Consider the following 12,642-nt stretch of genomic DNA (forward strand, 5'->3'; position numbering starts at 1 on the left):
TTCTTCCTGTAAAAATTCTTGCTTTCCCAACTAAGTAGATCCTATTTTGCTATTTTTTTTCAAACATGGATCAGACTGACTGTTTTCTTACAGGACTGCAAAGGATTATGTATCAGAAGAGTTGACAGCTATTCAACTTCTTCAGTTGGTCATTTAAGCAAAAACTCCTAATGCACCAAATTAATTTGTACCAAAATTGCAGCTTGTTCCAGCTTTTCATATTTGAAACCTGAATTTGTAGTGAGTGGTTTAAAGTGGGTTTTCACACAGATGATGAATGGTTTTTGTAATGAAATTATTGAAGGAAAACCTCAGTTTTAGGTGTAGGCGGTGCTCCGGATGCTGTTTAGTTCAATTAGTTGTTAGTCGCCTGCTGCAAAGATGAAGAGCAGAAAACAGTCTTTGGAGTCGGTGGAAGGTTTCTGCATTTCTGTGAATGTGAGAAACTCAAGAACAGATACGTGGACAAATCTGTGTCCACAAGAGGACATATTTCTGTGCCACAGAATGTGACTTTTTCCATTCATCCTTACAGCTTGTGCACATCATTTTGTTTCTGCAGCATCATGCTCTAAGCACACAGTGGTTTTGATAAAATGGTGAGCAGTGCCTTTTCCCCCCAGGCAGTCTTATATGTACAGCTTTTTTCTTTTTAATATACTGTAACCTGAACACAGAAGCACAGAGCAAGATTAAAAAAAGGCTCATTGCACCAAAGCACAAAATATTTAATATAAGCAGGGCACATTAGTTAATAATAATAATAATAAATCTTTTTCCACACCTTATTTGTGCCATCAGATCCAGCCTGTGGATATTACAATTTAACTTCAGGTCGAACTGTGATTAGAATGAAGAGCTGGTTTTTTTCCATTTGATTTGCATGCATGTTTTTATGACTAAATGCTTTTCATAGTTATTGTGGGTGTCTATGACTAAATGTAGGGGGGGAAAGTGTACGTGTTCAATATTGTGATGTTCAGTGTGATTTTAGTGTTTTTTTGGTTCATTTTTAATAAATGCAGTGATCATGAAAAACAGGCTCATTTGTCAAAACTTTACCTGTTCATTCAAGTAAAATGTTTATCCCCAGCTGGCTGCAAGACCACAAAGGGGCTGAAGAAATGCAGTCGTCCTGAGCATTACACTTTCACTGTGCCCATGATAATTTATTTTATTAAATTTGAACTGGGCATCCCAAACACGCGCCTGTCAAACATGTTCAAATTTGAGCTCGACTAGATTTAACCAAGGAACAAACTGAACGCTGTATCGATTCTTGTGCTATTCACATTTGAAGTGAACATCCTGAATTAATCTCTCAGTATTTCATGTCCCTACCCATATCTATTGTCCAGGAGAAAAGCGTTTGCATTTTAAGATGACAAATTATGATGCAACATGTCCTAAACAATTCTAAACCTTTATTTTTCTAACAAGAGTGAAAAGAAACAAAGGCAACAATAAAATGAAAAGTTTGTACACAAATGCACAACTGTGTGTCCGAATATCAATAATAACAATAATAATATTATATCATTTAACCCCGGCACATAAAATAAAATGTGACAAAGTGAGTTACAGTGAAGTTTTCTTAGTTTACACAGAGATAAGAATAGAGGGGGAGAAAGCAAGTCAAAGGGAATAAAAGATGGAGTTGAGGACCTTAAAAAAAACGTGGGGGGAAAAAAAACATGACAGGGAACGAGGGGAGGATAAAGTGAAAGCAGTACAGATCCATTTATTTTGGGAAAGTAGCACCAAAACAAGAACGCCTGTTTTTAAACATTTCCCTAAATGTTCTATCAGTTTATTCAACATTTGTAGCCGTTCAAAAAACAAACAAGCTTCAATACAAAAAAAAGAAAAGAAAAAAGTGAGAGCGGTGCTGTGAAAGTGCTGCACCTCAGTGTCAGCGTGCCGCTTTAAAGAGCCAGTCAGAGGCTACAGCTGAACCAGTATTTAATACAGTCGGATAACGTAGCTCAGAGACCACGGAACGCCAAAAGAAGCCAAGTCCTACGTCAGTCCCAGAAAGTCCAAATCTGTTGACCGGGAAAATGCGTGGAGAAAAGCTGGAACATAAAGAAATGATGAAAAGAAGTAGGGATAGGTGGGATGGGAGTGAGGGAGGAGATGGAGTGTGGATGAACGGATGGAGGACGGGCTGATGTCCTGCATCTTTCTTGAACTTGACACTGTCTTCTGGCACGAACACTCCGCCCCCTCTGATCCTCCAACAAATCCAGCGTCACCTATCACAAAATCTGTCAAAAGTAAAAACAATTACAATATATTTTGTTCTTGTTTTGATTTAAATGTTATTTCCATTAAACAGAAGGGGGCAGTGTTACCTCTGGATGGATGTGGATGGGTACGTGGGTGGAAGAACTGGGACTGTGAGGGCAAGTTTTCTTTGACTCTGAGACGTGCTGTGACGCGGCTCCCGTCCCGTCCCGACTGTCACCTCTGTGGCTCTTCCTCTTCCTTTTAGAATCCTTGCTTCGCCCACGGCTGCTCCGTCTCTGTTCTTCAAGCTCAATCTGACAACGAGACGAGTTCTTTAGAAACGCCACATCTGAGCTGGACAAAAGCAGCACGCTACCACACGTTTATACATTTCAATTTCAATAAAGAGCACAAATACTGTGATGGAGTTTCACTGTGTCTAAAACACCAACATTAAATTTACTGTGATGCGACGCAAATGCAAAGAGAAATAAAGTGGAACACTACAAATAAAACATAAGTGTGTGCACACTCTCCACCTTCATGAATAATTTATTTCAGGTCATCTCGTGTAATTTGTAAAATAAACTGTTTATATGTAATCATGTTTCTAGTTTTTTTTTTGTGTTTTTTTTTTTTGCATTCTCGCCTGTCAGCCAAACGGTTCTTGTTATCATCAGTCTGTCCACACGACGACACGAACACATTGTCACATTTTGACGTCAGTGTTGCACGTTGGGACGGACCAGAAGTCTCTGTAATGACCTAAGACAGCAGGTGTTCATTTGAGGTTCTAAACACAAGCGCACGTTATGTTATTGTTGCATCATCACTGCCGTTTGTCTCTGTGACATCAGGCACCACGAGGTACACCAAAGAAATCAAAGGTTTTCCAGATTAAAAATTCATTCATTTCTTTAAAATGGGGTGGGGGGTGGAGACACTACACTGTCATTATTCTCAGGTTAATCAAAAATCTTTGCACAGCACTGTATAAAATCTGAGCAGCATTCAGAGCTACAGTGTGGCAGAGGAGCCCAGGTGCTGCAATGGGGTGGGAAGTGACATGACTGACTCCACTCTTGGGAATTCATTCCCAAGAGAAACTGTAGAACTGGAAACACAGCAGTAACCATCGCTGGGTTAACTACAAAATACAACCTTTAGCACTCGGCACACCTCGACTGATGTGCAGTACTACATGATTGGTGAATGAATAGCGACCAATATAAAGTGGATTAAACCCCCATCAGTCTTCATCCGGCTTCTGGTCCATCTCAACACGCGTGTCTGACAGCAAAATGATAACCATCCGTCGGCCTGTTCAGGTGATATTACATTTACACAGATACTCATCACGTTGACTTATTTATTTCTAGGTCGGTCGCAACATAGGCGGAGTAAACGCTGCCAACATAGCGGCACCCAGAGTGGCAACTTTTGGCCTTAAAAATGTATTTTTTTCCGGGTCTCTACAGAAAACCTATGGGTGACATCAAGCAGGATTTGTTCAGCATACATACTGTCTATGTTTAAACCCCATGAAAATGGGCTGTATGGAAAGTGGTAAAAAGTTGTTTTTTTTTCCAGACTGGGCAATGTTTACTTAATCAGTGATGTGAGTTGTCCTTGGGGAAAAAAAATGATGTCGGGGCTATAACACTCAGTGGGGAGATCTTGGGGACCTCCCACAGAAAATTTTGAAATACTACATCCAATTTGATGCAATCTAGTGCGATTAATAAGCTAAATGAGAGCTATTTCTTAGTCCCATTTTCTTGCTCATTTTAGTAAAAAAAAAACAAAAAAAAAAAAAAACAAAAACAAACAAACATATTTTCCCATATTGGCAAGATGACAGAACTACGAGGTCTGTCCAAAAAGTATCCGACCTTTTTATTTTTTGCAAAAACCATATGGATTTGAATCACGTGTGATTGCATCAGCCAAGCTTGAACCTTCATGCGCATGCGTGAGTTTTTTCACGCCTGTCAGTTGCGTCATTCGCCTGTGAGCAGGCTTTGTGTGAGCAGTGTTCCACCCCTCTCTTCGGATTTTTATTGCGAATTAATGTCTGAACGATTTGGAGCTTTGCTGCATCAAATTTTTCCAGAAACTGTGAGAGACCTCCAGGTGGACACCATTCGGAAATTTCATATGGCTTTCAGGGACGATTTTATGGGGATTACACAGATTAAGGAGTGCTCCAGCCGATTTAAAGACCGCCCACAGCGTCTGAGAGTGCAGCGCACTCTGAGCGCCGATCGACAGGCTGACACCCCGCTGAAACAACCAGATCATTTCCAATGTGAAGGCTTTGTTGATCCGGGACGTCATCTGACTTCCACAAAAAAAGGCAGAAGGCGTGGACATCAGCACTTTTTCAGCACAATCTACTGTTACAGGAGTTTTTTTCATGGAAAGAGGAGCGGAGGGATGCGCCACCGTGCCGCTCATGGCGCGGCACAAAACCACCTCCGTGTTGGTCTCACAGGACGGCTTTCAGATGGCTCAGACGGCTTTCGGTTGTTTTTCAGTCGTGTGACTATCCGAGAAATTGTGCATGAGCTGGACATGCCAGAACATGTCCTGTAAGGCTTCATCACTGTGTTGCTTTGCGCCATGCGGAAACGTCCCAACGCACGGAATTCCTCCACACGTCTGTCTCAATGTGCCGAAAAAGTGCTGATGTCCACGTCTTCCACAATTTCTGTGGTAGTCAGACGACGTCCCGGATAAAACACAGCGTCCAGTTTAGAAATGAACGGCACATTCCACTGTTACAGGAGTTTTTGTCATGGAAAGAAGAGCGGAGGAATTCCGCGTGTCACGGCAGAGCCGCATGGCACAAAGCAACGCCGGGATGAAGCCTCACAGGACATGTTGGGGCATGTCCAGCTCATGCACAATTTCTCAGATAGTCACACGACTGAAAAGCCACCGAAAACCGCCTGAGCCATCTGAAAACCGTCCTGTGAGACCAACACAGAGGTGGTTTTGTCCCGCGCCATGAGCGGCACGGTGGCGCATCCCTCCACTCCTCTTTCCATGAAAAAAACTCCTGAAACAGTGGAATGTGCCGAAAAAGTGCTGATGTCCACGCCTTCTGCCTTTTTTTGTGGAAGTCAGACGACGTCCCGGCTCAATAAAACCTTCACGTTGGAAATGATCTGGTTGATTCAGCCTGTCGATCGTGCTCGGAGTGCACCGCGCTCTCAGACGCTGTGGGCGGTCTTTAAACCAGCTGGATCACTCCTTAATCTGTGTAATCACCATAAAATCGTCCATGAAAGCCATATGAATTTTCCGAATGGTGTCCACCTGGAGGTCTCTCACAGTTTCAGGAAATATTTGATGCAGCAAAGCTCCAAATCGTTCAGACATTTATTCACAATAAAAATCCGACGAGAGGGGTGGACCACTGCTCACACAAAGCCTGCTCACAGGCGAATGACGCAACCGACAGGTGTGAAAAAACTCACGCATGCGCACGAAGGTTCAAGCTTGGCTGATGCAATCACACGTGATTCAAATCCATATGGTTTTTGCAAAAAATAAAAAGGTCGGATACTTTTCTAACAGACCTTGTATAACACATATACACAGTCTGTACTGTTCCATAAAATCACAGATTTGCATTAGACTGTTACTGTTCTGTCTCTACATTTATCTAAACATTTGACTTCAGCAATTTGTGCTTTTATAACAACTGATAGTGTCTTAAAATAAACTACAATAAAAATTGACTCAATTAAAGCTGCATCTACTGTTCATTAAGTCACCAATATCACTTTTAGTTCTCAGGAGCACTGCTTTGGGTTTAAATTAGATTCTTATTCAATTCTATAAATGAGAAAAGCAATAACATGGATTTTTTCCTCCAGTGCTGACGTCAAAATTTCTGGCATACTCACAACTTACGTGTTTTGCAAAACGACACGCAAACGATTTTCACATCAATATTTGACTTCTACGGCTCGAGCATGTTTAATGTTTATCATATTTTCCTCCACATGAATATTTCATGTTCCTGTAAGAGAAGAAACCTTAAAATGCAGATTTAGCAGGTTAATATATCACGTTTGCATGGAAACCGTTTGATGTAAATTTATCCCAAAGACAGCGTTTGATTTGTGTGAAATAACTTAAATAATGTTAGCTGACAACAAATTCAGCCAAAAACAGGATACTAAAATCAAAGACGTACCAAATGAATGAATCAATCATCATGGTTTTAATTTACAGATTAAAAGATTATTATTTTTTTACTTTAAACTATTTTAATTACAAGTTATTCAATGTAAGAAAAAAAGAAACACATAAGGATTTTCTTGAATAAACTGCTAGGTATAAATTAGCAGTTCTGATGTTTGTGACACACATCTAACACTGTTTTGTATTTTGGCCTGATGTCTTGTTTCTTTTGGCTTTAAAGTAAGGCTGGAACAAAGATTTAAAAATAAAAACCTAAAAAACTATGGCTTTACTTCACACAATTTGGCACTCAAAATGCAGGCAATAGTGTTTCAGAGGGTTATAAATGTAAAAATCTAGTAGTGGGCTGTTACGCTGTTATAATGCTGGTGAGAACCCTGCGTTTCTTTGTAGTTTCAACGTGACACAGAGCTCATTTTAAAATCTGTAACATCGTCTCTTATTTGCTACCGTGTGGTTGAGCCGGCAGCACATTACATTTACCCTTCAGTCTCAAATCAGGATGTGAAAATGTGAGAGTTACTCGCCACTGTGGCGTCTCAGAAATGCTTCCCAATAATTTTACAAACAAACATCATGAAGTCAGACCACAGACTAAATAAATCCAACGCAGGCCAGGAAAACAAAAATAACCCGGAAACTTTCGCCACGGAAGTAAAAACCTGGATTTCTGGGAATTCCCGGGAAACTTCCATCACTGCTTAATAGTCATATCACAGCACCTCACTCAGGGAACTAGAGTGTACATCATTATCACTGCTCAATTTCATCTCCGGGAAATTTTTTGTGGTCCACCATTATCTCCCCCCCCATGTTCAGTCTCTCTGACCTGGATGAGTGTTTGCAGTCTCTCTCTGGGTGGAGAGGATGCAGCTTGCAGAACCCTGTGGATGGTGTGTGTCTGGTCTAAAGACACCTCCAGCAGATCTCCTTCCAGCTGCAGCTCTTTCAGACGGCGCTCCGTGTCTGGGGAAAGCTCCACCACCTCGCCTTGCAGTAAAGGCAGCAGAGGGAGCAAAGACCCCACAGCTGAAAAAATGTGGAAACAGCAGAGTCAAGTGTGTGTGGACAAAATTCCTTTTTTAACATTTGCTTATATATAAATAAAACACCAAACCTGTAACCGTTGACTTCTTGTTGATGCCATTTACACAGTCAGTCTGTAGAAGAACAAGAAACAGATGAGTTGGACACAATAGACATGATGTTTTGGACACAGAATTAAACAGAAAAGCTGAAGTCAAATCAGTCAAATTACTGAAAATATGTCAAAGTGGTGGCCAAGTGGTTAGTGCACTTGGTTTCAGAGTCAAAGGGCCGTGGTTCAAACCCCACCCCTTCCACATTTCTCCATGTAATTTGGAGTTGCGTCAGGAAGGGCATCCGGTGTAAAACCTGTGCCAATTCAACATGCAGATCCACCTCTGATCAGCTCTTAGTGCAGCAGATAACTGAAACAATCCTTCACTTGGTGATGAAAGCATCAGATTTGACATGAATGTTCTTCATAAATCAGTGAGGAAAAAGTGCTGGCCACTTGAAAATCCAATATGGCGGCCAGGTAGGGGTCAATAAAGAATTGCACAGGGGTCAAAATCTACAAATGCTCCAATCATATTGAAAGCTATACCACATTATGTGTCTGGTCACAAAGATTGCAAAAAGGTATAGTTTGGACTATCTATGACTGAACGTTATGGAGTTATGGGATTAAAAACAGCAAGAATGGTGACAAAGGTCAATTTCAGTTTGCACAGGAGTCAAAAGTTAAAGTTGCCTCAATTTTGGTAAAACGTGTGCAAATTATTGGTTGAACTAATAGGATTAATAAATGGAATAGTTTTGACTGTGTTGAATGCTTGGTTTGCAAAGTAAAGGTCAAACAAGCTCAACGTCCATTGGATTCTATGGCATGTGACAGATGTTACCCTGTAATGTGACAACTGAGCATGACATGGTGCAAACTATTCCTTTTTAAAACCCTATTAACTCAAACAATAATATGCATCACAATTTTACAAAAATTGATGCTACTTTATCTTTTGACCCCTGTACAAACTGAAACTGACCTTTGTCACCATTCTTGCTGTTTGTACCCCATAACTCCATAACAGTTAGTCATAGATAGTCCAAACTATACCTTTTTATAATATTTATGATCAGCCAAATAATGTTATACTTTTCAATATGATTGGATCATTTATAGATTTTGACCCCTGTGTAATTCTTCATTGACCCCTACCTGGCCGACATATTGGATTTTTAAGTGGCTAGCACTTTTTTCTCAAACACTGATTTATGAAGAATATTCATGTCAAATTTGATGCTTGCATCACCAAGTGAACAATTCTGGCCAGAAATCATACTTATCTGCTTCACTATCTGGCGACGCAGAGTGTAAACAAGGGAGCAGCCAAGGGTCTTACTTTTATGTTAAAGTTTTGGTGATTATTTTAGTGAAATCACTGATGGTTTTATTAATTGTCTTGTTGTCACACCGACGGCCAAAAACACACCTGGATTTTGATAAGGTATGAGACAACACACTAAATTTTACAAGATAAAATTATCACACTACAAAACATTCTGTAGAAAGACATTCTGTAGAAAGTGTTGTAACATGAAATTAGCAAGTTTGTCTTTTGTCTGCTCCCAGTTTCTCAGAGTCACCACAGCGGATCCAGTAAAGATTCCCACTGGGATTTGTGACAAGTTTAAGATCGGATGCCCTTCATGATGCAACTCCAGCTGTACACGGAGAAACACACAAACACAGCCCCTGGTCTTCCAAAACGGTTTCCCTGCCAAGTACTAATCAGGACCTACTCTGCTTCACTTCAGAGATCTGATGAAATCAGGTGCACACAGAGCAGTGTGGCTTCAAGATGTAAAGAATGCTTCGAGATGACATATTTCCATGTTTATCCACAAGGGGCACTGTGTACTAGTTCTGTCAGTGTCATTTTGAGCAAGCCACCTGTTACAGGGAGGGTGGGGTTATGTGCTCAATTAGCAAACAAGTGCTTCAGACTGTTGGTGATGACCTCTTCATAAACATATATGCAGTGGTATGATGTAACAGCGATACTTCCTGTGACGTCATGAATCTGGTCACATGGGTTTGTTGACTAGTGTGGTTAGCTTTGCTGTAAGTTAGTTAGATAAATACTTCTTAGAAGAATATCTACCTTGTTTTTAGTCATCATGTTATGTGTTAAGATATGTCACGTCATAGAATCCAATGAACGTTAAACTTATCTGACCTTTACTTTGCAAACCAAACATTCGACAATCAAAACTATTCCATTTATTAATCCTATTAGCTTAACCAATAATTTGCACCACTTTTTACCAAAATTAGAGCAACTTTAACTTTCAACCCCTGTACAAACTGAAATTGATCGTTGTTACCCCATAACTCTAACATTCAGTCACAAACAGTCCAAACTATACCCTTTTAGAATATTCATGCTCAGACAAATAATGTGGTGTATTTTTCAATATGATTGGAGCATCTTTTAATTTTGATCCCTGTGTAATTCTTCAATTGACCCCTACCTGGCTGCCTATTGAAAATGGCCAATCAGCTTTTTCAAAAGAGTAATGTCTAAGGAGTACTTGTCCTGAATTTGTTGCTTCTATCACCATTTGCAGGATTGTTTCAGTTATCTGCTGCATTAAAAAGAGACGTTATTTTAAAGCTGATTTATTGAACGTCGTCAACGTGCCGAATGTCCAGGCAAATTCTTGAATGTGTGTTACTCCCTGGATGTGCAAATGTGATTATATAATGCAATTATACTGTATACTGTGTCCAGTTTGTTGATTTTTTGTCAGGACGCCGTAAGCGCAAACGCTGAAAACACAAATTGTGGAGGGGACCAGAAAACTTGATTATGAATTTATTTTGCACAGTTACATATACTTATGTTGCTTTGATTTATTGAAAAAAATATGGTGTGTTCTGTACCTGGATTTCACTGACTTGAAAGTGTGTCATCTGATATATGTGCATTTCTAATATAATGAAAATATACCAACAAAAAACAGTTCATGAAGAAGGAAGAAGAAAAAGATGATAACCTGAGTGCGGTTCTTTTCCTGCGTCGTCTTCTTTGGACTATCCTCTGTCAAATCAATGACTCCGTCTTCTCCTCCGTCAGAGTCTGACAAAACAATCACAGAGCTTATGTCTGTGTCTTTTTTCCCACCTTCCTTCTTCTCTGGCTCATACTGAAGAGTCTCATTGAGTTCCTGCAACCTCTGCAGTGCTGCCTGCAGCTCGGGCGTCTCGAGCGCCTCCTTGGCCCGGCCTTGCCAGGTGATGGCCCTCTCTGTAAGACACTGCAGTGCCTCTCCCTCGGGCAGACGCACTGGCAGCCTCTGCAGGGCCACGAGTAATGCCAGGATGGTTTCCAGGCGAGGGCGCCGTGACCGCAGGCACTGCGGACATAAGAAGCACGAGTCCCAGTCCCACCAGCAGAGTGGGTTCACTTGTGTTGTGGAGGAAGGTAGAAGAGTAGGGAAAGGAACACACCCACCATGGAACCAGTCCCTGCAGAGGTGGCAGCGCAGCTGTGGAGAGCGAGGCTCTCCAGCACACACACAAACTGACTGAGGGCGGGTGGTGCAGCCGTGGTTACTGTTACCGTTCTCCTTTACAGGGTTCTCTGAGTTACTGGTTGTGTCCATCGCGTCGCCCCATCTCCCGTTCTCCTTGTCCTCACTATAAGTCGCAAGTCCAGATTTACACAGGTTCCATTTCTGTAACCTCAGTAGAGCCTCCTTCTCCTGGTGTTCTCCTTCCTTGAAGGCTATCACCTGGAGATGAGGCACAGAAAACAAAAGGCATGAAACAGACGCCTCACAAAAACACGGGTCTTAATAACAGGCTATGACATTAAACTTACAATAGCTGCAGGGTCCCTTAAGTCCTGAGCAGAGAGTCCTAGAGTGTTAGTGTCAGAGTCCTCCAATGGATCATCAAAAGATGCAGTTTCATCTCGCCGCTCTCTCCTTTTAACACATGGACACAGTACCTGCAGGACACCACCAGAATTCACTGCAAGTTCTAGTGAAGGCTGCCTTAGAAAAAAATAGCTGTATTACAAAGTAGCTTTTTTTTTTGACAAAACTCAGGATTTTTACTGCATTTCCATCCAGTTCCTCACTTCTAACAGACTGTGCTGACTGCTCTTCTTCAAGAAGGTCTTGCTGGCTTTATCTCTCCAGGAGTGAGCGCTGGCCACCTGCAGTTCCAGCTGCCTCAGCTCTTCCATGAAGACGGGCAAGTCCCTTCCGATAGCTACCAAGCCCTCGAGATCATCCAGACATGGGTAATGCTCCCCATTCTGCAACAAGTGTTTTGTTTTTAACAAACACTTTAATGATGTAATAGACAATGTGTTTTTATATCACAGTCATTATTGTTGAATTCAGATTCACTTGGGGAAACGAACTGTGGGCAATTTGAAACAAAACAGAAAACAAATGAAAACATTCTTTTATTACCTGGATTTCCTCCAGGTCTGTCACCCAGGCCCGCGCTCTGTTCAGGCAGCCCTGAAGAGCCAGGATGTTGGGCAACTTGACCGGGATGAGTTGGGCTTCATTCACTATGGCCTCCAGTGTAGAGAGAGGGTGTTTTTGTCTGGAATTACAAAAGCATGATGAAATACTGAAAATGACATCTGTACCGTCAGGAGCTGGTACAGCATTCTGACAGCTCTTACTTTTGTTCCAAACAGATCTGCGCCTTCTCTTCCCAACGTTCTGCAATTGTGAGAAGCTCCTGAAGCTCCGCCATGGCCGTCTCCACAGATGCACTCTGTGGCACGTTGCAGCCCGCTTCCATTAGATTCCTCAATACAGCCAACGTCACATCTGGTCTCTCCTCTCCTCCCGTGCCCAGAGTCCGCCTCACCTCTTCTAGCCAGTGGCCCTGCTCCTGCAGACCGCGGAGTAAAGTGCACTCTGGCACCTCAGCTGGTAGTTTGGCCCCCTGGTCCAACAGGGCCTGCAAATGTTCAGGTGGTGGAGATTCCCTCCTCCAGTCTCGTTCATTGACCAGAGCTTCTGCCCGACTCTGAAATTCCTCAACTGTCTTCAGAACCGCCTTGAAGTATACAGAAATAGGTCAACCACAAGTAAACCGCATACCAACATTTGAAGGACATCTCTCACACACAAAAACAAACA

At 41.8% G+C, this 12,642-nt stretch overlaps 1 protein-coding gene and 1 long non-coding RNA gene across 3 annotated transcripts in view; one reads left to right on the forward strand and one right to left on the reverse strand.

Annotated features, from left to right (window-relative positions):
- The first annotated feature begins 42 nt into the window (after positions 1-42).
- On the forward strand, positions 43-1,038 carry LOC117512768. The gene is made up of 2 exons (XR_004561378.1): positions 43-81; positions 129-1,038. It is a non-coding gene; the product is annotated as an uncharacterized LOC117512768 (long non-coding RNA).
- Positions 1,039-1,404: 366 nt separating this feature from the next.
- kdm5c (lysine (K)-specific demethylase 5C) overlaps positions 1,405-12,642 on the reverse strand; it is a 50,972-nt gene continuing 39,734 nt past the window's right edge. For both annotated transcript variants that reach the window (XM_034172981.1, XM_034172980.1), the window contains 9 exons: positions 12,177-12,559; positions 11,956-12,094; positions 11,616-11,795; positions 11,355-11,483; positions 10,528-11,265; positions 7,562-7,604; positions 7,274-7,473; positions 2,355-2,543; positions 1,405-2,267 (listed from right to left, as the gene is read on the reverse strand). In XM_034172981.1, the coding sequence (XP_034028872.1) occupies positions 2,259-2,267; positions 2,355-2,543; positions 7,274-7,473; positions 7,562-7,604; positions 10,528-11,265; positions 11,355-11,483; positions 11,616-11,795; positions 11,956-12,094; positions 12,177-12,559 (2,010 nt within the window). In that variant the 3' untranslated portion in view covers positions 1,405-2,258. The remainder of the gene's footprint in view (positions 2,268-2,354; positions 2,544-7,273; positions 7,474-7,561; positions 7,605-10,527; positions 11,266-11,354; positions 11,484-11,615; positions 11,796-11,955; positions 12,095-12,176; positions 12,560-12,642) is intronic.

Source organism: Thalassophryne amazonica, chromosome 6, assembly GCF_902500255.1.
Source record: "Thalassophryne amazonica chromosome 6, fThaAma1.1, whole genome shotgun sequence".
In the NCBI taxonomy this organism is placed as follows: Eukaryota; Metazoa; Chordata; class Actinopteri; order Batrachoidiformes; family Batrachoididae; genus Thalassophryne; species Thalassophryne amazonica.